At 34.9% G+C, this 26,205-nt stretch overlaps 1 protein-coding gene across 20 annotated transcripts in view; it reads right to left on the bottom strand.

The window, feature by feature from the left end:
- Nucleotides 1-26,205, bottom strand: part of Gphn (gephyrin) — a 641,988-nt gene that overhangs the window by 73,877 nt on the left and 541,906 nt on the right. For all 20 annotated transcript variants that reach the window (XM_047539524.1, XM_047539518.1, XM_047539521.1 and 17 more), the window contains 2 exons: nucleotides 17,958-18,050; nucleotides 2,279-2,334 (listed from right to left, as the gene is read on the bottom strand). In XM_047539524.1, coding sequence (XP_047395480.1) covers nucleotides 2,279-2,334; nucleotides 17,958-18,050 — 149 coding nt within the window. The remainder of the gene's footprint in view (nucleotides 1-2,278; nucleotides 2,335-17,957; nucleotides 18,051-26,205) is intronic.

Genomic DNA, 26,205 nt, shown 5'->3' with positions numbered 1-26,205 from the left:
ACTCTTGGTGGAAAGTGAATCCTAAAGTGAGTTTCAGAGTAGTTGCTGCTGAACCTGAACTGTGTTAACCTATAGCCCTATCTCAATGAAGTCAGGTTCAATGTGCTTTATTTTGTAAATTTACTTTAAGTTTTATTGTGTGGGCCTCTTTCTCTTTTCTTGGTCTACATCAACTCATTTTTTAAAAAAGTTTGTTCTAAGTAGTTGTACATGACAGTAGAATTCATTTATGCAATTTGATAAATCATACATAAATGGAGTATAATTTCTCATTTTTCTGATTGTACATTTAAACCAACTCTTAATGATTTTTTTGTGTGTGATTATATAAAACATTGGCTTTTCTCTAAGATGGGCAATTCTAAATAGTAGTTAAAGGACTCCTAACACCTGACATATATTAACCCCCTGTTAGATATTGGATAAATAAAAAATATTTATACATCCACTTAGAGTAGACAATATAAATAGCAACTGAATCAAGTTAGCTGAAATGGTACATTCCAGCAATATGTGAAATATTTCCCTATAATTGTTAAGGTTAGCAGTTATTCTCTCCTTATTTTATTTTTGTATGCTGTATATAGAGTAAAATGGTTCAAATATGACTTTTCCTTAATGAAAGTATTAAATTTGATTTTTTGAGCTTTGTTTAGTGATAGCACTTTATAATCACATAATCGTGCTAACCAATGGGCCCAAATGATAAGTCATTTAAGGTCAAGTATTTTAGTACACCAAGAAATCATTTTATAAAATCACTGCCTCATTGTATATAATGGCATCCCAATGGTCAAGTTTAAATACTTTTAGTAAGTGAGCAGCTTGGCTCCTGTAAGTTCTCCGAGTTTGTTATAAAGTATGTGTGACATATCAATTATAGATAAAGAGCATTACAGGTAATTTAAAGAAAAGCACACTTTTCTAGTAGAGTTTTGATTTTTTTCTCATAAAAGTTTTATAAGAACTTATAAGAAGTTAGCAATTTAAGTTTTACAATTCTTGTGCTCCTAGTTCTCTAGCATAATTGGAGGTCTTAACTACTAGTTAATAAGGTTTAAGAGGTCCAGAAGGCTCTTAATCTACTGTTATGGCTATCATAAATAATTTTCAGTTTCATAAGCAGTTCATGTAATTTTTTTTTAATTCACCTCTGGGTCTTTGACTCATGCTGTTCTCTCTATCTAGAATTCCCCTTTCCCATTTCTGCTTTTTTTAAGGTCCAGTCCCAATTCCATCTCCCTACCCCTCCTAGGCTGAAGTGCTCAACTTCTCTTTTGTGGTCCCATTGCACTTGGATGATACCATTACCTTAACACTTAATATATTCTCTTACATTTAGTTGTTTTTGTTGTCTTCTTTAGTAAACTTCATTAAGAGTAGTGATTAGGTATTAATGTAATTCTTATCTCCAGAACCTTGTACCAGGTACACACATAGGTGTTCTTGATAAATGATGGATGGACTTAGCTAATGATCAGATAAATATTCTTTGAATAATTCTTGTTTTGTGGTTTTACTATAAAAATGGTTTCTTTAGATGTCCACTGCTGATGGAAATAGGTACTAAGAAGTGAAATAAATTACGAGTCATAAGGTAAGTTATCTATAAAAAAGAATCAAGCCTAGTTGTTCTTTTGTTTGCAAAATGGTCATAGGGACTACAGTCAGCTGTGTGACATGGACAAAAATAACTATAGTACCAGGCTTAGCTTCCTCCTCCTAGGCTAGGATACTCAACTGCTAATATGAAGCACTCATAAGCACTACATAAAAATAAAAATGGCAAAAAAGAAAAAAAATATATATAAAGGTAGCAGTTTGACAAAAACTATTGCCATGACTTTTCTTCCTTGGCTTAATGTGCACTTTCACATGTACTAATCATAGAAGGGGTTAATAAAATACGTAGAAGGATGATGCTAATAATAATGACCCTAGTTTCTTTATTACAACATTCAAGCATTGAGGAAATCCATATAGTTCTAACCAGAAAAATCAGTATTTTTACAGGAAGAAGAATCACTCAATCACAAGGCTGGAAAGTGCTTGAGGAGCACTCTCTGGCGGATATACCAGCATTATGCCATATATTAATATGTATAGATTCTTTAAGAAATAATTCTTTTGGTTTTCCTGGTTACCAATCCTTCAACTCTGATAGTCTTCTGAGTGATATTTCTCTACGATTTTCACAATACTGATAGGAATTTAGAATTTGAGCCCCCAAACCCATGAGGTTGAAATTGCTAGTGCCTTTCAGGTCTATAAATCTCACCTGTTCACCAGCTTGGGATTCCCCAATAATGAACCGATCTCCTGGGCCATCAGCAGCTGTGAGATGGAAAAGAGGCAAAAATAAACATTAGTATGGACCTATAGCAAGGAACAAGAACCTAGATCTAGGATTCTAAAATTTCACTCAGATTATGTGATAAAAGTTTCAGTAAAGTGGGATATTTTTCTGATTCCGAGACTAGATAATGGCTTTGTTCTTATTAGTTTGATTTTTTTATATCTTCAACTCTTGTTGTCCTTTATTGGTGTCATGGGAGATGGTCTTCCTGTTACTCCAATTCCACACTTGTGGTTTTACAGTAGGAGTTTCTTTTAGCTTATTCTTCTAAATAAAAAAATCCCTCAATCACAGGACTGGAAAATGCTTGAGGGGCAGTCTTGAATACACCTCATCCATGTGTATGTATTTGTGATGGGTGTGTGCATACTCATGGGTATCCATGTGAATATATCACTTAACATATCCATACTTTTCCATCTTTCTATAAAATTTTAACTCCTTAATAATTTCTTATTTATCTGTCATTCTGGTTTTCATAATAACCAAATGAAGTAGAATGAATATATAGTCTTTCTTCATTTTACAGCTGAAGGAAATGACTTAAAAAATGAAGGAATTCAGATAGAAAAGATTAAGTACCTAAAATAAATTATGGTCAGTAGTAGAAGTAATACTAAAATCCAGTTCGTAATTCCCAGCACAGTATTTTTTAAAATAATGCATCCAAAATTATGCTGTACTGCATCACATTGTCTATTGCACATTGTCTATTTATTTATTTATTGTGGTACTGGGGAGTGAACCCTGAGCTTTGCCAATGCTAGGCAAGCATTCTACCACTGAGCTATACTACCAGTCCTGGCTATTTATTTTCAAATTGGAAAAGACATTTCCAGAATTAGGGTGGAAACAACTTCTCACCCAATCTTTTTTTCCTTGGTACATGTAGGATGGTACTGGTTGGATGAAAAAAATATTCCTGGAGACTCAGAAGGGTTTTACTGACATATTATTTGGCCTTCAGACTAACACTACTGGAAAGCAAGTGCCTGTCTAAGAGTTTTACGATCATGACCTTACCTTTATGTCATCTGTATGTACCAAGGGTTTGGGGTACATATGTGGAAAATCCACCTTATGTATGAATATTTTAATTATATTTGAAATAACACTGATTAATAATAAAAGCAATTTCTGTCTTAAAAACATATGAAATTGTTTCTTCATAAAACTATAAAGTGGATTTTTTCTAAAGTTTTAAATATAACACTATTTATAATGAGTGTTTTGCAAAGATAGCTTTGGTTAACTTAATGTGGAGAGGGATAAAAATTAACATTGGGTTCCTTCTATTGCTAGATGTTGTACTCTATAGATATTATCTCAGTTAATAAATTCTTGGATTTCTTGTATTTTCTTGAAATTCTTTTGCACTTTTGGTGTTCATTTGTAAAAACTAGAAGAGTTTTCCTGTGATACTATTATTGTATCATTTTCATGGTTTCTTTTTTAAGAAAATAACTTTTTAAAATGAATTATTTAAAACAGTGATAAGAAGTCACTGCTTCAACAATTGTCAACATTTTACCAATGTTGTTTAATCTATTTCCCACTTATTTTTGCAGTATTTTAAAACAAATGATGATTTTCTTATTGAAAACAATTAACACATCATTTATCTTTCAGAATTCCACACTAACTGCATCTCAAATGTGAAAAAACTTATTTTTATTTATTTCTCTAATAGAGAAATATCAGCTTGCCACCTCCCGTAGTCTAGACATTTTCTCTTTTTTATTCTTGTACAAGAGGAAATTAGTATGTTTTTAGATTAAAACAAAACTGAATCATTCCGTCATTGGCTTTAGGATTTTCAGCAAAATTACTAAACATCTTTAACCTTCAGTTTTATTGTTGATAAAAATGAGGATAATCACACTATAAAAGTAATACTTTTTAAAGCTTATTCAATCCTTTTATTTATTTAGTGACTTTCTACTGAGTGTCTTCTGTGCTGTGTCATACTAGGGTCTGGGAATAATGTAGAGTAAAATCAGACATTATATTTTCATTTTAATGTAGTTCCAGTCTGTTTCAAGGTTTTTTAAATTCTGGGTCACAGAGGAGGTGGGCAATAAATCAACTTGTAAACATTTTTCCAATGAAAAAGCATAGAAAACACATCTTATAGGCTGGGCATGTTGGCATGTGCCTGTAGTCGCAGCTACTCTGGAGGCTGAAGCAGGAGGATCACTTGAGCATAGGAGTTTGACACCAGCCTGGGCAACAAAGCAAGACACTTAAAAAAAAAAAAAAAAGAGAGATCTCTTCCTCATGTAAGAATGGTTAGTGTTTCATGAAACTTGTTTTTGCTTATATGTATGTGTGTATGAATTGTATATGTTGTGTGTATGTATGTGCGTGTGTTTGCGTAGGTATATACTATTGGCTTCTAACGTAACAAAACTCTTAACTAAAGTCACTGATATTGTGGGAGAGATAGGTATGAACCAAATAATCACATTCATGAATATATAAATACAAATTTGGAAAAACACTCCAAAGGAAAGGAAAATGGTTTTATGAGAGTATACAATAAAAGTACCTGAGCTACCCTGAATGGTCAGGGAAAGCCATTCTGACAAAAGGATCTGTGATGTGAATATGAAGGATGAATAAGAACTAAGCAGGTAATGTGTGAATATTTGTTGTGGGGAGAGGGAGATGCTCCAGGATTTTGTTCAGAGAACATTATGTTCAGAGACCTAGGGTTCATGTGTTATTTATACTGTATATTCTAGCAATTTTTACCTTCTGGTACTGTAGTTCCCTGAATACCAAGATGACTCATATTTCAACTCCATGGAAGGTCATTTCTATTACTTGCAGTATCCTTTCCTTGTCAGTGTTTCTTGATTAAAGACTTCTTAGCTTTTAAGACTCAGCTCAAGTGATACCTTCTTTATGTAGTATTATCTGATTAACCTCCCTTCAAGTCACCTACTTCCTAAGTGTAGCCAAAAATAATTCTAATCGTGGCTTCAAAATGTATTGTAGAGGTTTTCAAGATGGCGGACTAGAGGGCGGCTGCATTTCACGTTGCTCCAGGACGCAGGATTCAAAAGAGGAGATAGTGAGAGGCTTGGGACCAACTCAAAGCCGCCAGGTGAGTCTCTCCCATTGGGGAGGTGTCCCGGATGGGGCGGTAGCCCCGGAATGCAGGGAACTTTGTGAAGTAGAGTTGCTCAGCGAGACGCCCCTCCACCCACAGGAGCGGTAAACACGGACAACTGGGATCATCGTAGAGGAGGCGGCTCAGCACAGCGCTTGGACTCGGAGCAATCACTGGGGCTCCGGGTGGCTGCCTGAGGAGGAGCTGCGTGGCGAGCTGTTTGAACTCAGAGCGAGCGCTCCTGAACACCAGGGGGGTTGCCCGGAGGAAGAGGAGGAGCGCGGCGGGTCGCTTGACCTAGGAGTGACTGCATCAGAGACACAGGCAGTTGCCAGAGGAGGAGCTGCGTGGCGAGCTGTTTGAACTCAGAATGACCGCTCCAGAACACTGGTGGCCTGCCTGGAGGAGGAGCGTGGTGGGTCGCTTGGTCTAGGAGTGACTGCATCAGAGCCACAGGCGATTGCCAGAGGAGGGGGCGAGTGGTGAGTTGATTGGACTAAAAGCGACAGCTCCTGAACACCAGTGGCCTGCCTGGAGGAGGAGCATGGTGGGTCACTTGGTCTCGGAGCCACTGCTCCTGAACAGCCGGGGGGCTACCCCGAGGAGGAAGAGGAGGAACAGGGCGGGTCACTTGGCTCGGAGTGACTGCCTAGGGCTACGGGCGGTTGGCGGGAGGAGGAGACGCGAAGTGAGTTGCTTAAACTCCTAGTGACTGCATCGGAAACCGGGCCGCTGTCTGGAGGAGGAGGTGTGTGGTGGGTCTCTGGGTATCGGAGCTATTGTACAAGGCTCCAGGTGGTGGCTCAGAGGAGGGGCTGCATAGCCAGGCGATTAGGTGCAGAGCAGGGTCTCAGGAGCTAGGTGGCTTCTTGCTGGAAGAGCCGCACAGAGACACGCCTAGGGGCGGAGCGAAGTTTCCAGGACTTCGGGCAGATTCTCTGGGAGAGGCAGCCTAAGGAGACTCGCCTGCGAAGGGTGAGGCTCCCAGGCCCAGGACGTAGGTCCGGGCCCCTGGGAACGTTGCAGAGGAAGACAGCCCAGCCCAGGTGGTAGTTGTAGATTGAGGGGAACCTCTAGGAGGGCAACTGACCAGCGAGACGTCCCCACCGAGTGAGTCTTCCCTGCCGGGGGAGGTTTTCCCACAGGGACGGTAAAACCAGAGACACAGGCACAAACAGGACTTGCCTCAGCCCGCAGCCTAGTTCCCCATTGGATGACCATTGGTCAACAAGTGGAGGCACCTCTGCCCACTATCAGGGAATATACCCCACCTGAGGGTCACCATCCCTAGAGAGGAAGCTTCCTTGTGGAGCACCGCATTATCAACTTCCTCCAAGACTTCAGGCTACTGAAGGATAAGAGGGGATATACTAGCAATCTTCAGGGACATTATAAGTCAATAGAGGAAATCTGCAATATCTTAATGACCCACTGATTCCTGAACAATATGAGAAAACAAGGGAAGAAAATGCCCCAAACAAATCTAGATGTTACATCAATAAAATCCAACGACAGCATGGCAGAAGAAATGACAGAAAGGGAGTTCAGAATGTACATAATTAAATGAGTAGGGAAGCAAACGATGAGATGAAAGAGCAAATGCAGGCATTGAATGATCGCACCAATCGACAGTTAACAGAGCAAATTCAGGAAGCAAAAGATCATTTCAATAAAGAGTTAGAGATATTGAAAAAAAACCAAACAGAAATCCTTGAAATGAAGGAAACAATAAACCAAATTGAGAACTCCATAGAAAGCATAACCAATAGGATAGAACACCTGGAAGACAGAACTCCAGATATTGAAGACAAAATATTTAACCTCGAAAACAAAGTTGAACAAACAGAGAAGATGGTGAGAAATCATGAACAGAATCTCCAAGAACTACGGGATATCATGAAAAGGCCAAATTTGAGAATTATTGGGATTAAGGAAGGCTTAGAGAAACAAACCAAAGGAATGAACAATCTATTCAATGAAATAATATCAGAAAATTTCCCAAATCTGAAGAATGAAATGGAAAATCAAGTCCAAGGGGCTTATAGGACTCCAAATACACAAAATTACAACAGACCCACACCAAGGCACATTATAATGAAAAATACCTAACATACAAAATAAAGACAGAATTTTAAAGGCTGTGAGAGAAAAGAACCAAATTACATTCAGGGGGAAACCAATACGGATATCAGCAGATTTTTCAATTCAGACCCTAAAAGCTAGAAGGCCCTGGAACAACATTTTTCAAGCTCTGAAAGAAAATGGATGCCAACCAAGAATCTTACACCCAGCAAAACTTACCTTCAAATTTGAAGATGAAATAAAATCATTCCATGATAAACAAAAGCTAAAAGAATTTACAAAAAGAAAGCCAGCATTACAGAACATTCTCAGCAAAATATTTCATGAGGAAGAGATAAGAAACAAAGAAGCAAATCAGCAAAGGGAGGAATTATCCTAAAGGAACTGTCAAATAAAGGAGGAACCAAGATGTGTCAAAAATTTTAAATATGAACCAAATGACCGGGAATACAAATCATATCTCAATAATAACCCTGAATGTTAATGGCCTGAATTCATCAATCAAAAGACATAGACTGGCAGATTGGATTAAAAAGAAAGATCCAACAATATGTTGCCTGCAAGAGACTCACCTCATAGAAAGAGATACCCATAGACTAAAGGTGAAAGGATGGGGAAAAAACATACCATGCACGTGGACTCAGCAAAAAAGCTGGAGTATCCATCCTCATTTCAGATAATGTGGACTTCAAGCCAATGTTAGTCAGAAGGGATAAAGAAGGACATTTCATACTGCTTAAGGGAAGCATAAATCAGCAAGATATAACAACAATCATAAACATCTATGCCCCAAACAGTGGCTCATCCATGTATGTTAAACAAATCCTTCTCAATTTTAGAAACCAAATAGACCATAACACAATAATACTAGGTGATTTTAACACGCCTCTCTCACCACTGGACAGATCTTCCAAACAAAAATTGAACAAAGAAACCATAGATCTCAATAACACAATCAATAATTTAGACTTAACAGACATTTATAGAATATACCATCCAACCAAGAGCGAATACACTTTCTTCTCAGCAGCACAGGGATCCTTCTCTAAAATAGACCATATATTATGCCACAAAGCTAATGTCAGCAAATACAAGAAGATAGAGACACTACCTTGTATTCTATCAGATCATAATGGATTGAAGTTACAAATTAATGAAAGAGTAAAAAACAGAAACTACTCCAACACCTGGAGATTAAACAATATGCTACTATATGATGAATGGATAACAAGATATTAGGAAGGAAATTAAAAAATTCTTAGAGGTAAATGAGAACAAAGAAACAACATATCAAAATCTCTGGGACACTATGAAAGCGGTACTTAAAGGAAGATTTATTTCATGGAGCGCATTTAATAAAAGAAGTAAAACTCAAAAAATAAATGACCTAACACTACAGCTCAAAGCCCTAGAAAAAGAAGAACAGACCAACACCAAAAGTAGTAGAAGACAGGAAATAGTTAAACTGAGAGCTGAAATCAACGAAATTGAAACGAAAGAAACAATACAAAAAATAGACAAAATAAATAGTTGGTTCTTCGAAAAAATAAACAAAATTGATAAACCTTTAGCCACACTAACAAAGAGAAGATGAGAGAAAACCCAAATCACTAAAATTCGGAATGAACAAGGAAATATCACAACAGACACGACCGAAATACAAAACATAATTAGAAGCTATTTTGAAAATCTATACTCCAACAAAATAGAAAATTTCGAAGACATCAACAGGTTTCTAGAGACATATGAATTGCCTAAACTGAACGAGGAGGACATACACAATTTAAATAGACCAATTTCAAGTAATGAAATAGAAGAAGTCATCAAAAGCCTTCCAACAAAGAAAAGTCCAGGACCAGATGGGTTCTCAGCCGAGTTCTACAAAACTTTTAAAGAAGAGCTCATTCCAATATTTCTCAAAGTATTCCAGAAAATAGAAGAGGAGGGAACTCTCCCAAACTCATTCTATGAAGCCAATATTACCCTGATTCCTAAACCAGACAGAGACACATCGAGGAAAGAAAATTTCAGACCAATATCCTTAATGAACATCGACGCAAAAATTCTCAACAAAATTTTAGCAAATCGCATACAAAAACATATTAAAAAGATAGTGCACTATGATCAAGTGGGTTTCATCCCCCCTGGGATGGTTCAACATCAGAAAATCAATAAATGTCATTCACCATATCAATAGACTTAAAGTCAAGAATCACATGATTATTTCGATAGATGCAGAAAAAGCATTTGATAAAATACAGCACCCCTTCATGCTCAAAACACTAGAAAAAATAGGGATAGTGGGAACATTCCTTAACATTGTAAAGGCCATCTATGCTAAACCCATGGCTAATATCATTCTTAATGGTGAAAAACTGAAAGCATTCCCTCTAAAAACTGGAACAAGGCAGGGATGCCCTCTTTCACCACTTCTATTCAATATCGTCCTTGAAACTCTAGCCAGAGCAATTAGACAGCCCAAAGAAATTAAAGGGATACGAATAGGAAAAGAAGAACTCAAACTATCCCTATTTGCTGATGATATGATGGTATACTTAGAGGAACCAGGAAATTCCACCAGAAAACTTTTAGATCTCATAAGTGAATTCAGTAAAGTAGCAGGATATAAGATCAATGCACATAAATCGAAGGCATTTTTATATATAAGCGATGAATCTTCAGAAAGAGAAATTAGGAAAACTACCCCATTCAATATAGCTTCGAAAAAAATAAAGTATTTGGGAATCAATCTCACAAAAGAGGTGAAAGACCTCTACAATGAGAACTACAGAACACTAAAGAAAGAAATTCAAGAAAACCTTAGAAGATGGAAAGATCTCCCATGTTCTTGCATAGGAAGAATTAATATTGTCAAAATGGCCATACTACCAAAAGTGCTATACAGATTCAATGCAATTCCAATTAAAATCCCAATGATGTACCTTACAGAAATAGAGCAAGCAATTATGAAATTCATCTGGAAGAATAAAAACCCAGAATAGCTAAAGCAATCCTTGGCAGAAAGAGTGAAGCAGGGGGTATCGCAATACCAGATCTTCAACTCTACTACAAAGCAATAGTAACAAAAATGGCATGGTATTGGTACCAAAATAGAAAGGTGGATCAATGGTACAGAATAGAGGACACGGACACAAACCCAAATAAATACAATTTTCTCATACTAGACAAAGGGGCCAAAAATATGCAATGGAGAAAAGATAGCCTCTTCAATAAATGGTGCTGGGAGAATTGGAAATCCATATGCAACAGAATGAAATTAAACCCATATCTCTCACCATGCACAAAACTAAACTCAAAATGGATTAAGGATCTCGGAATCAGACCAGAGACCTTGCATCTTATAGAAGAAAAAGTAGGTCCAGAGCTTCAACATGTTGGCTTAGGACCAGACTTCCTCAATAGGACTCCCATAGCACAAGAAATAAAAGCAAGAATTAATAACTGGGATAGATTCAAACTAAAAAGCTTTCTCTCAGCAAAAGAAACTATCAGCAATGCGAAGAAAGAGCCTACAGAGTGGGAGAAAGTCTTTGCCAATCATACTTCAGATAGAGCAGTAATCTCCAGAATCTATAAAGAACTCAAAAAACTCTACACCAAGAATGTAAATAATCCAATTGACAAATGGGCTAAGGAAATGAATAGACACTTCACAGAAGAAGATCTACAAGCAATCAACAAACATATGGAAAAATGTTCAACATCTCTAGTAATAAGAGAAATGCAAATCAAAACCACCCTAAGATTCCATCTCACCCCAATTAGAATGGCGATTATCAAGAATACAAGCAACAACAGGTGTTGACGAGGATGTGGGGAGAAAGGTACACTCATACATTGCTGGTGGGGCTGCAAATTAGTGCAGCCACTCTGGAAAGCAGTATGGAGACTCCTTAGAAAACTTGGAATGGAACCACCATTTGACCCAGCTATCCCACTCCTTGGCCTATACCCAAAGGACTTAAAATCAGCATATTACAGAGATACAGCCACATCAATGTTCATAGCTGCTCAGTTCACAATAGCCAGATTGTGGAACCAACCTAGATGTCCTTCAATTGATGAATGGATAAAGAAACTGTGGTATATATATACAATGGAATATTACTCAGCCATAAAGAATGATAAAATTATGGCATTTGCAGGCAAATGGATGAAACAGGAGAATATCATGCTAAATGAGATAAGCCAATCTCAAAAAAACCAAAGGAAGAATGATATCGCTAATAAGTGGATGATGACACATAATGGGGGGTGGGAGGGGTTAGTGTTGGGGTTGGAGTTGGGTTTAGGGAGGGGGGCAGGAATGGAGGAAGGAAAGACTGTATAGAGGGAGGGGAGGGGTGGGAGGGGTGGGGGAGAAGGGAAAAAAATGGTAGAATGAATCAAACAACATTACCCTATGTAAATTTATGATTACACAAATGGTATGCCTTTACGCTATTTACAGGCAGAGAAACAACATGTATCCCATTTGTTTACAATAAAAAAAAATGTATTGTAGTTATTTGCTTACTTCTCTCAGGGGAATTCCTACACTTTCCCATACAAGAGATGTTAAATAAATGTTCAGTCACAGTGTAAATTTCAATAAATGAATGAACAGTTTCTAAGAATCTTTTTAGAGGCTTGGAGTCATGGTATATGCATGTAATCCCAGTGACTTTTGAGGCTGAAGCAGGAGGATTCTAATTTGAGGCCAGTCTTGGTGAGTCCCTAAAAAACTTACGGAGACCCTGTCACAAATTAAAAAATAAAGAGGACTGGGGATATAGTTCAGTGGTAAAGTGCTCCCTGGCTTAAATCACTAGAATCAAAACCAACCAAACAAACAAACAAAACAAACAAACAAAAAAACCCACCAAAAAAGCCAAAAACAAAAACAAAAACTCTTTTTAGAAAGATGCAAGCATTAATGAACAATAATATTTTATTTTTCATTGATAAATGTGTCTATATTGCTGGTTAAGGAAGGTTCAATCAATCAACAATATAGAAAGTTCTTGTTCCCAACAGGAGTCATTTTTATCATTTTTTCCCCTTTGAACCATGTTTCCTAAACTTCAATGTGCATCCAAATTAGCTGGGAATCTTGTTAAAATACAGATTCTGAATCAATAGGCCTGGTATTAAGAAGCTGATGGTGGTCCTTAGACTACCCTTTTGGAGGAGCAGAGAACTACAAGATCAATTGAAGGTCAGACTAAAAGAAAACTTAATAAAAATTAGTGAACCACAGAAGACCTGATTTTACATGAACAACAGGGTCAGTATTTTCTTATAGACACAGAAAAAAATGATCAACCTATCTAAGTTGATGATAACTGATTTAGAAATATCTTTAAAAGACTTTTAAAAAAAAGTTTCTATTTTCCAAGACAAATCCTATAAGCTTACGTGGGAAGGAACAGAAGTGGAGGTGTGGTGACACATGAACCTAAAGCTTGGAAAAAATAAACTAACCACAGTCTGCTATCAGAAAAGATAGATGGATTCCAAGGATTTTTGACATCTCTACTAATGAGTTTTCTTTTCTGCTTTTTAACTTTAGAATTTAATTTGAAGGAAGTAATAAAAGCAACATAAACCAAACTCTAACAGTACATGCATTACATAAATAATTTATAAAGCTTAATGATAGATCTTGAAGTTGTTCCCTTTTCTTCCTCCTGTTTTTTTAATGTCCAGAAAACACTTACATTTTTTTGTACCTTGGATGAACCCAAGGGGGCTTAACTACTAAGCCACATCCTAGACGTTTTTATATTTTATATAGAGACAAGGTCTCACTAAGTTGCTGAGGTTGGCTTTGAACTCGAGATCCTCGGTTTCCAGAGCTGCTGGGCTTACAGGCATGAGTCAACATGTTCTACAATACTTTTACTTTTGTTCACATATTTATTTGAAGAATTTATGTCACTTGACATAAAACCGATACAGGAGGTAACTATTCATTGTGGCACTGTATAGAAAATGATCATCTCCAAATCATTTGCTATAGATTTAGCCTTCATTTATTTTTTTCTAGCCATATGTAATCTCTCCTTGAGCCTCTTGAAATACTGTGTAGTTATTCATTTAATTTCAATAATAAGGAATTTTATCATTTCTATGTTAGAACTGAATAAACTGAGGCCTATGTAAATAGCATAACTTTCAGAGATCCTAGAAGATACCTTAACAGCATTTGAATATAAACTAAAATCAAGATTACAGGAAGGGTTGGGACAGGGAAAGTAATAAGAGAAGGTAACAGGTTGGGTGAAAGGATTAAAACAGCAATTATATGAGGGATTAAATCAGGCAAATTGTTTGGAGTTTCAAAAGTGCTGTCTTTTCTTATGGACAAGTGGGAGCTGGGAGTAGGATAAAATAGAAGATATTTGGTATTATTTTCCAGGGGAAAATGCCTGTTTATTGTTACTATTGGGAAAGAAAATATTTATTTCCTTAAATATAGTATTTTAACCTATCTGGAAATAACTAAAATTAATCTAAATTATTTATCTGTTCACATGAAAAATAATTCTTTTTCATCCAAGTATCCTACAGTGGAAGGTAGTAACAGGCTACCAAATGAGTTAAGAAGCTAGATGTGTCTGAAGAAGATTCAAATAGAATAGAAACCATAAAACATGAATATCACTGCAAGAATAAGAATTGATTCTAAATCAGAATGGTTGTGAACTGTCCATACTGAATTTTAGTATACTCTAGCATATAGATATGGGTTAAGCACATTAAGTGTTAATAATGGCCAGGCAGTAAGATAATGGGTAGTTTCATAATGTTCTTTTTGATTTTCTGACTGAAGTATTTTAAATCAGAATGTAAAAAAGAAAAAAAAAACTTAAAAATTTTACTCAGATGGCAAGGATTTCTCCTAATATATCCTTTCAGGATTGTATGTTATACATGGTTTTCATAATTCCTCAGTTGTTTAAAATAGTCCCTTTCTCTAAATGATGCCAACACAAGTTCTGAAGGAATAAATCTTTCAAGTTAAACTTTTTGAGGAAGTTAAACTTGGGATTTTGAGGTATTTTTGCTTGTATTATCATCTAGGAAGAAGCTGTGAGACGATAGGCACCCACACCTATACTAGAGGGTGTGAACACATCGAGAGGATGATCAGTGTGATCAGCATTAAGGAAGAAACAAAATTTCAAAAACATGAAGAATAAAAATATATTGATTCTAATTCTTAATATGCCACTTTCATTTTCTTTTTCTATTTTTGTCTTTCAAATTCTCTCCCTCTTGAATATGGTTTTAGGTTTATTAGGTCTTCCTGTTTCTTATGTCATTATCACTTGATTCCTGCATTCTTGCCATTCTGCTCTTGCTTACGTTTAAAAAAAACTTTTTCTACTTATTTCTTATTTTCGTAATCACTTCATTACTATCTTGACTGTTCAACCCACATACCTTAAAGCAAGTGATCCTCCAACTGGTTTGGAGTTTTATCCCACATGTTTCTGAAGGATACTGGCTAATGCTTACTGCTCCAGAGCAAGTTAGCAACCTCTTACACCTAGAGGGTTAGCAATGCTCACGAGTGCCACTGGTTATTACTGGAAGGCCTAAGGCAAAGGCAGAGGGGAAGAAAAAAAGGGAGAATAAAGGGAGTGGGGAGAAAGGAACTGAGTAAAGGAAGACAGGTGGAAAGAAGGAGGGACACAAAGTAGAAAGTGGTAGAGAGCCACAACAATTGCCTCAAGGATTTTTTTTTTCTTTTAAGATCAAAACACTGTCTGGGGTGATATTATGTCAGTGAAGATACTAATGAATACAGTTACCTTCAAAGAAATGAAAATCTTCTTAATTACTAATCCTGAACTGAAGACAAGGGTGAGGTAGGTACACACTGAAAAATTCAGCATGGCTGAAAAAAAAAAAATGCCGCTTTTTCCACCAAGGACTTTTGCTATTTCAATTGTAATGTACAATAGGTATTCCTACTTTGAGATTTAACCAAATCCACAATGGTCATGTTATATGTTATGATTTTGTCATCAGTTTACATCTTGGAAAACTAGGAAAATTTTGTAAGAAAGAAACAATGTGAATCAGTTGTATGTTAGATAATATCTTGCACTTTTTATATTGTGAAATGTCATTTGAAATTTTTCTTTTTGGGGAAATAACTAAAAATAACACCATTCCAAAACAGAAGAATAAATAAGATACTGAATAGTAATTTTACATAAAAATTAATGGATTCTATAGTAGCAGAAAGGCTCTTTTATGGCTCATGTGCTTTAAGTTTTTGGCAACAAGAAAGGATAAGAGCAATGGTTTCTTTTTAATTGAGTTACTTTCAATTTCTTCAGCAAAAATCACAGAAAAAAATTTTCTTTGAGAGTAATTCTGCACAAAGAGTTTATTTTCTTACTCTTCTACTATATATCTTAAGAATGCAAAAAAAAAAACACACTTTCTTTCCTCTTGTGTTTTATCTGCTGTAGTTGTTTGTTCTACTCTGCAACTAAGAATTCTTTGTCATTTTCTATTAATCCTCTATGGCCACAAATTGTAAGATTTTATATGGGAATAAGAAACAAGAATAACCAATAAAGTTATGGAAAAATAAAATAATTTCCTTTCTGGACAGCATTCATTCTCAAACACTATAGAAGGAATCAATTTGAAAGAAAAAAAAATACAGAAGCATTAGGATTTGTTATTTATTTGGCTTTGTCAGTTTCAGAAGTATTCTGATCTAGTGACATCAAGCTAAAGGAGGCACATTCAAGATAGATTTTCTGAGAAAAAGTACACTAGGTGAAATTAAAACATAAAACCAATCTTCCTACTATTTTATTTACATAGAATATGAGAGTAACAATTCAGATAAATATTCTTTTTTCAGAGATGGTCTAATAAAATGTGTTTATAATAATAATAGTGATAATAGTTATTATCATTAATAATTAAAAAATTAGTGAGTTCTCTTTTTGTGTGTGTCTGGTACTTTACTAACATTTTCTATGGTCTTATTTAATCCTAACATCAACTTGTCAGAGTAAGTGTTATTATAATTATCACCATTTTACAGATGAGAAAATAAAGGCTTAAAAACTTTAAGTGATTTGCTTAAAGTTATAGAGATGACACTAGTAGTAGAACCCCAACTCTGACTTTGGGCAAAGCCTATACAAAGCCTTAACCATTTGCTACATTGTCTTCCCATATAAAAAGATACTGCTAAGAGATGCTACTGGAACATAAAGTAGATTAATGAGTATATCTAATTATAAGAAGATATTTATTTTAATGGCTAGATGTGGTTAAAAAAAGTAAATAAAGAGAATCCATAACTGATATTAAAAAGGAATTGGCCTATAAGGAGACAGACATGTTTAACCTAATTAAAATATTACAAAATAAATATGTGTACTGAAATTACATGGTACTCCATTAATAAATATAATTTTTATGTTTCAGTTAAAAATAAATAACTAGACTTTTAAACAATGCTGATAAATTAAGAAAATTTTTAACATTTCTTTGTTATAAGCCTTGAATCAATAATTAATAATATCATAACAATGTACTGTATTTTGAAGTGTTAAGAGTAGATTTTAAGTATTTTCATCACAAAAAATAAGTGTTAGGTAGTGCATATGTTAATTAGCTCAACTGAATCATCCTACAATGTATACATATTTCAAAACATCATTCTGTATGTGGAAAAACAAAACAAAACAAAACAAAAAACACCAAAATCCAACAAATAGTTTCTAAGCAGTTTAGTTTAGTTTCATCTTGGGGTCTTAGATTGGATTTTGGGGAGGCGTGTGTTATTTAGTTTTTGCTTTATGCAATCCTAGGCAACTCTGAGGGCATGAGCTGCCAATACCATCTGGGGCTCCAGAGCTTTGAAATATGGCATCTTTCAGAGAGAGATTTCCCTCATGCTTGCTGTACATGAAGCCCTTTACTGATGTTTGAATTTAAAGCAAGAGAACAGACTTCCTCACTTAATCCCTATGCTCATTTTCCTGGGACCATATATTTATTTTCAACAGAAAACATTAGAAAACTTCTAGACAAATATTGACTGCTGTCTGGCATGTATAGGGGTCAAAAAATAAATTATAGTAATTGTATTTTTATTTGATCCCTTATATTATTTGTAAATAAGAATTCTCTTATAAGTATCATATTTTCATTGAAAAGTTTTAATTATGATTGTGCCCGAAAATTTATAATTGTAGATAAGCATGATTCTCTGTGAATTTAAGTTATTCTAATGATCACGGGGGGAAATACATGTAATAGTAATTGCGTGCCTGGGCTGAGATAAATAACCAAAAGGAAAAAAAAAGGGAAAAAATACAGTTGTGAGTATGATGAGTTCAAGAAAACCAAAACATTTACCTCGGACAGCATAGCCATCTTTTACTGATGCTGGGAAGGGGGGTAGGTTGTCTTTTGCATATACATCTTGAGCAAGGACTCGTCCCATTCCATCTGAAAGAAAAGAAGGAAAGGTGACTATTGTGAACAGTGGGGTGAGAAAGCAGCCATAAACAAGATGGACATGAGCACTTGTCTGACACTGCTTATAATAGGCTCAGTCAGATTTCCCGATTTCTGTCCCAGGGAATAGGATATAGATGGAAAAGGTGTATCCTAGTACTTAAAATAAAAGAATACATTCAGAAAACCCAGAGTAATGCTTGCAGAGATTACCTGAATGTGAGTTGCTATACAATCAACAGAGATGTGTTCTGATGATGTGTCATTAATCCTTTAACAACCCAAACATGATGTTCTTTAAAAAGAAAGCCAAATCTTCAACATTTTCATATCCATTGATTTGGTAATTTCCCTTCTAGAAATCTATCCTCAGAAAATGGATTAATTTTGATTCACCTTTATTTTAATTTTTTATTTGTTTTTTTAGTTATACATGACAGTAGAGTATATAATCTGACATATTTGTACAAACATGGAGTACATCTTATTCTAATTAGGGATCCCAGTCTTGTGGTTGTACATGGTGTGGAGGTTCACTATGGTGTATTTATATATGTACATAGGAAAGTTAAGTGAAATTCATCCCTTGGTCTTTCCTATTCCTGTCCCCACTCCTTTTCCTTCATTTGCCTTTGTCTAAACTCATGCACTTCTAATCCACACCCCCCCTTATTGTGGGTTAGCTTTCACATATCAGAGAAAACATCTGACCTTTGTTTTTTGGGGACAGGCTTATTTCACTTAGTATAATAGTCTCTAGATCTATCCATTTTCTGGAAAATGTCATAAAGTCATTCTTCTTTATGGCTGAGTAATATTCCATTGTGTATACATATCACATTTTCTTTATCCAGTGCAGTACATTTCACTGTTTTAGGAATTTTACTGATAATGATGGAGATCATCTGTTGAAGGGCAAGGGCACCTAGGTTGACTCCATAGCTTAGTTATCATGCCTTGTGTAGCTATAAACATTGATGTGGCTGTGTCACTGTAGTATGCTGACTTTAAATCCTTTGGATATATATTGAGGAATGGGATAACTGGGTCATATGGTGGTTGAATTTCTTGTTTTTTGAGGAATCTCCATACTGCTTTCCAGAGTGGTTATAGTAATTTGCAGTCATACCACCAATGTAGCAGTGTACCCTTTTCCCCACATCCTTGCCAACATTTGTAGTTACTTGTATTCTTGATAACTGCCATTCTGACTGGAGTGAGATGAAATCTCAGTGTGGTTTTAATTTGCACTTCTCTAACTCTAGAGATATTGAACATTTTTTTTCATACATTTGTTGACGGATCATATTTCTTTTTCTTTCAAGTATCTGTTCAGTTCCTTTGCCCATTTATTGATTGGGGTTTTTTTTTTGGTATTAAGTTTTTTGAGTTATTTATATATCCTGGAGATTAGCTCTCAGATGCAGGTAGCAAAGATTTTCTCCCATTCTGTAGGCTATTTACGTTCTTGATTATTCCTTTTGCTGTGAAGAAGCTTTTTAATGTGATGCTGTCCTGTTTATTGATTCTTGTTTTAACTTCTTACATTTTAGGAGTCTTATTGAGGAAGTTGGCTCTTAAGCCAACATGATGGAATGCTGAGCTTACAGTTTTCTTCTAGGAGGTGCAGAGTCTCTGGTGTAATGCCTAAATCTTTGATTGACTTTGAGTTGTTTTGTGGAGGATGAGAGATAGGGGTTAAACTTAATTCCACTACATATGGATTCTACTACATATGGATTTCCAGTTTTGATCAAGATTTTGATTTTGGAAGCTAAAGTAAAAATTTGTTCTGGTAGTTTGCAATAATAATTGCTCCCCACCCCCATCCTAATAAACAAACACCATAAAATATTTCTCAAATTTCTGAGGATGCTCAAATAATAATTTTGGTTTGAGAAAAATGCATATACACAATAACAGAGTTATTTAAATGCCACTGAAACTTTATTAGGCAATAAAATAATAATTGTATCCTAATATAAGAATTTTTCAGTGTTAGCTAAAGAGTCATCTATCACAATATGGGAAATGTTTATACTGAGAATAAACTTTGTTTCTAATAAGCATTGAGTTTTGTTTCTGACAGATGTCTAGTTTCTAAAATAGTATGATTTGTCTTTTTTTTTTTTGGTGCTGGGGATCAAACCTAGGGCTTCATGCATTCTAATCAAGTTAGGCAAGTGCTCTACCGCTGAGCTACATTCCTGGACTGGATCAGCAATTTGTCATATCTTATACATGCTGGGTTTTTTTCTGGTCTCTGTGCCTTTGCAGATAATGTTGCTTTAGACAGGAGTGCCTTTTTTCTTTCCCCTTTCCTCCTCCTGGTAAATCTCATGCATCTTTCAAAGGTTAGATCAGATGTTACCTCACTGGTTTTCTTACTTTTGCCAGGGCAAATGAATTCATTGACTAAATTGCTCATTCATTCATCAACTGGGAATCTACTATATGCTAAATGCTAAGGACAAAAATACCAGTAGGACTTAGCTGATGTCCTAAAAGAATTTTATAGTACATGTGAGAAAGAAGAAGAGGAGAAATATGGAGAGGATTATAAGATATGGACAATCACACAAATAAGCACAGGGTCATACAGAGGCATAAAGAAAACAACCCAACCAAGAATCTGTGGAACTTCTAGAAAATATTCCTAGATGAAATAACACCTGAGCTAAATTTTAAAGGGTAAAAAGCACCAGGTAGAAGAGGGGAGAATTTTAGACAAATGAGACAGGATCAAGGGAGTTCAAACTTAATCTTGTAAAACCAGGAATCCAAGAAGGAACTTTAAAACAGACTAATGACTTCAAGTTAACTTACCAGCAGAATATAAAGCCTCTTACCAAATAATGAGATCTGTCTTTTAGAAATTTCTCTGGTGAGAAGGTAGAGATCTCGTTTCAGAGGGACTACATTTATTAATATTCTGATAACATTTGTATCCATCTGTTATTATATACTTCTTACATTGTATTATGGTTATCTGTGGAACTTCTTTGACTTCTCCATCAGGCTTTCAATTTCTTATTGTCACAGCATCTATCACTCATCTTCATATACTAGGTTCTAACACAGTGCTTAGTGCACAGAAAGTATTCAGCAAAGGTTTGTTGAATCACTGAATACATTAATGGTTATGTCTAAGGAAAAAATATCAGGGAAGTGGAGAAAAAGTTCTTAGTAATAAAATATAACCAACTTTAACCAAAGAGAATAAAAATAGGGAAGGATATATTGCAACCTCACCTTTACTCTCATTATTTCCCATCTGGATTCCTCTTGTCAAGTTTTTTTTTTTTTTTAATTGTACAAAGCTTCCTGATCTCCAGACCTATAATCATGACTTCTCTAAATCTGTATTATCATTTTCCTTTTTGCTGCCCAAGGGAACAATATATTTTCAAGACTTCATTTAAATAGTGAATTCTTGTTGATTACTGCCACTCTGAATATGACTCATATTTTTGTCAACTATGTATTCAACTATTTACAAAATTGATGTGTAAGGACTTTCAAGTTGGTTTGTGTGAGCCGGGGTGTGGTGGTGCATGCCTATAATCCCAGTGGTTTGGGAAGCTAAGGGAGGAGGATTGCAAGTTCAAAGTCAATCTCAGCAATTTAGGAAGGCCCTAAGTAACCTACTTAGACCCTGTCTCAAAATTAAAAAAAAAAAAAAAAAAAAAAAAAAAAAAAATATATATATATATATATATATATATATATATATACATAGAGAGAGAGAGAGAGAGAGAGAGAGAGAGAGAGAGAGAGAGAGAGCGAGCGCTGGGAATGTAGCTCAGTGGTTAAGTGCCCCTGGATTCAATTCCTGGTTAAAAAAAAAAATAGTTGGTGTGTGAGAAAGTTGATTTCTCAAGTTTCTGAAAAAAAAGCTATATTTAAATTTTCTTTTTATTTATTTATTTTTATTTTATTATTCATTTTCTTTGTAGCTCAGTGGTTAAGTGCCCCTGGATTCAATTCCTGGTTAAAAAAAAAATAGTTGGTGTGTGAGAAAGTTGATTTCTCAAGTTTCTGAAAAAAAAGCTATATTTAAATTTTCTTTTTATTTATTTATTTTTATTTTATTATTCATTTTCTTTGTATCTACTTATAGAAACAAATATAAATCATACTTAAAATGTCTTTTACTATCCTGGAGTTTCAAAGCAATCATAATGATGATTATTTAAATGTAATTATTCTTAAAAGTCAAGAAAATTCAAGAGAAATAAAAATGTGTTCACATAAAAATTTGTAAATGGATATTTATAGCAGCATTATTCATAGAGGCCAAAAGACAGCAACAACCCAACTGTTCATCAATTATGAATGGACAAACAAAATATGGCATGCCTGTACGATAAAATATTATATACTCATAAAAAGGATGAGGTATTACTGAAAACTATAGAACATTGCTCAAAGAAATTGAAGAAAATATAAATCAATGGAAAGATATCTTTGTTTATGTATTGGAACACTTCATATTGTTAAAGTCAATATTACACCCCCCAAATCTACCAGTTCAGTACAATCCCTATAAAAATCCCAATGGTATTTTTTACAGAAATAGAAAAACTCATTCTAAAATTCATATGGAATCTCAAGGGTCCCTGAATAGGCAAAAGAATTTTGAAAAAGAACAAATTTGGAAGACTTACATTTCCTTATTTCAAAGAAAACTACAAAACTCAAAACAGTATGATACATAAAGATGGACATATAGACCAATGGAACAGAATAGAGAGCCCAGAAATAAACCTTCACACCTATTGTCAAAAGATCTTTGATAAGGGCATCAAGACCACTAAATGGGGAAAAGATAGTTTCTTTGACAAATGTTGTTGGGAAAACTGGGTGCCCATATGCTAAAGAATACAGTTGAACTCCTACATTATGCCATACATAAAAATTAACTCAAAATCAATTAAAGACCTAAACATAAGTCCTAACACTATAAAATCCCTATAGGAAAATGGGAAAAGTATGTGATATTCAATTTGGCAATGATTTCTTAGATATCATGTCAAAAAGCACAGGCAAAATAAAAAATAGACAAATGGGGCTATATCAAACTTAAATATTTTGCTCATCAAAGAACATCATCAATAGAGCAGTCTATGGAATGGGAGGAAAGAATATATACTATATCTCTGATAAAGGAATATATCAACAGTTCTTACAACACAACAACAAAAATAAAATAACCCAAGTAGAAAATGGTCCAACTGTTTGACTAGATATTTCTCTAAAGATGAGATACAAATAGCTAAAAAAGATATGAAAAGATACTCATTATCAATAATTATCAGAGAAATGAAAATGAAAACCATAATGAGATATTACATCATACCCATTAGGAGTCTTCTATCAACAAAACAAAACAAAAAATGACAAAACTTGGTGAGAATGCAGAGAAATTAGAACCCATACACACCATTGATGGGAATTTAAAATGTTGTAACCACTATGGAAAATAGCATGGCAGTTCCTCAAAAAAATCAGAAATATAACTACCATTTGATTCTGTAATCCCACTTCTGGGTATATTTTAAAGTAAGATTTTGAAGAGATATTTTTATTTTGAGATGCCCAGCTGGTTTTGAACATGTAAACTCAAATGATCCCCCCATCTTAGCTTCTGGAGTGCTGGGACTACAGACACACATCTCCATGCCCAGCTTTTTGAAGAGATATTTGTACACCCATGTTCACAGACATAAGACACACTAGCCAAGAGATGGAAGCAACTCAAATGTCCATGAATGGATGAACAGATAAATAAAATGTATCAGTTTTACTATCCATAAAATGAATGTAGTATATACATTGAATGGTGAATTAAAAAATATTCAGTCTTAAAAAGGAAGGAAATCCTCTCACAAGCTATAACACAGATAAACCTTGAGGACTCATACTAAGTGAAATTGATCAATCACCAAAAGACAAATTCTTCATGGTTCCACTTATATGAGATATCTAAATAAGTCAAAGAAATAAGAACATAAGGTAGAATGTGGCTGCTGGGCATAGTAGTGCACACCTATAGCTACTAAGAAGGGTGAAGCAGAAGGATCTCAAGTTAGAGGTTCGCCTGGGAACATGTTTCAAAGTGAAAAATAGAAAGGTCTAGGGATGCAGCTCACAGTTGTAGAGCTTAGAATGTGCCAGGCACTGGGTTCAATATCCAGAAAAGGAGGACAGAGAGGAGGAGGATCAGGAGGATGAGAAGAAGGAGAAAGAGGAGGAAGAAGAGGAAAAAAGCAGAATGTGGTAACTTACAACAGTGTTAACTGTTTAGCAGTACTGAACTGTACCTTTTTTTTTTGGAGGGGAGCAGGTAGTAGGGATTGAACCCAGAAGCCCTCTATCACTGAGATGCATCTCCACCACCATCTTCCCTATTTGTTTCTTTGTTACTGGGGATTGAACCAAGCATGCTTTATCAATGTGCTACATCCTCAGCCTTTTTTAAAAAAAAATTATTTTCACTATCTAGCTATTGTGAACTGAGCCCTTCAACAGATGAATGGATTAAGAAACTGTGGAGAGATATATATATATATATATATATATATATATATATATATATATATATATATATATATACATATATACACACACACACACACAATGGAATATTATTCAGCCATAAAGAAAAAGAATATTATGGCATTTGCAAATAAATGGATGGAATTGGAGAATATCATGCTAAGTGAAATAAGCCAATCCCAAAAAACCAAAGGCTGAATGCTTTCCCTGATAAGTGGCAAATGATATATAATGGGGGTGGGGGGGTGTGGGGAGTGAGAGAAGAATGGAGGAGCTTTGGATTATGTAGAAGGAAATAAGAGGGAGGTGGGGTATAAAAAATGGTGGAATGAGACAGACATCATTACCCTATGTACATGTATGATTATACAAATGGTATGAATCTACATCATGTACAACCATGGAAATGAAATGGTGTACCTCATTTGTGTACAATGAATCGAAATGTAGTCTGTAAAAAATTAAAAAATAAATAAATAATAAAAAAACATTTTCAGGTAGGCTCTTGCTAAGTTGATTAGGGCTTTCCTAAGTTGCTGAAACTGACCTCAAATTTGTGATCCTCCTGCCTCATTCTCCCAAGTTGCTGGGATTACAGGGGCGTGCTACCATATCTGGCTACCTGTGTACTTAAAAATGGTTAAGGTGTGCTTTTTAATATTAAAAAAAAGATAAAGGAACAAAGGACTGATATATGCTACAACATGGTAGAATTTTGAAAATATTATGCTAGGTCAAAGAAGTCATTCAAAAAAGGTCCAATATTATATTACTCTATTTATACAAAACATCCAGAATAGGCAAAATAGACTAATAGTTGTTTAGGTTTTGGGGGACAGGTAATCAGAAGATAGGAAGATGATAGCTAAAAGAGATAGGTATTCTTATTAATGTGATGAAAACAATCTAAAATTGGTTGTGGTGATGGTTCACATATCTCTGAATATAGTTAAAACCTTTGGGTTGCACACTTTACTAGACAGGCGCTTTAACAAACTAAGCCTGGGTTGCACACTTTAAATTAGTGAATTGTATAGTATAGGAATTATTTCTTGATAAAACTGTTTTAAAGGCAAGGATAAAAGATTTTTTTGATGAGAACATTTCTCTCATCTCAATATATAACTATATTTAGAAATGTCATAATTGTAGCACACACATACCAGCTTGCTTTTAAAGACTTTCATATATCATGGGAGAAAAAAAAATGAAGCATGTCATCTGGAAAGAAAGGAATGCTTCATACTCAGCTAAGAGTATTAATAGACTTAACAATATATATGACTGGTCATCTTTTTATTTTGAATTTATGATAAATATAGGGGTTGCTATCTTTAAGAGAGACTGGATTTCTGCTAGATTAGTCCAGCTTTTGGAGTTGGTATTAATATACCAGTACAGTTTAAGTCTCTTCAAAAAGAAAAGCATGACTCACCTCAACTTTTGGTCTAAGAGTCTAACAGAAGGGAAAAATGTTTGGAGAAAAATATGCAATCTAGTGGAACATGGTAAGGAATTTCATTTGGCAGCAGACACAAAAGACCTGAAGGAACAAATGTCAGACATACCTCCTCATTACATAAGCAAC

The sequence above is a fragment of the Sciurus carolinensis genome, chromosome 2 (assembly GCF_902686445.1).
Source record: "Sciurus carolinensis chromosome 2, mSciCar1.2, whole genome shotgun sequence".
Classification (NCBI taxonomy): Eukaryota; Metazoa; Chordata; class Mammalia; order Rodentia; family Sciuridae; genus Sciurus; species Sciurus carolinensis.
This window is presented reverse-complemented; position numbering and strand designations above follow the sequence as displayed.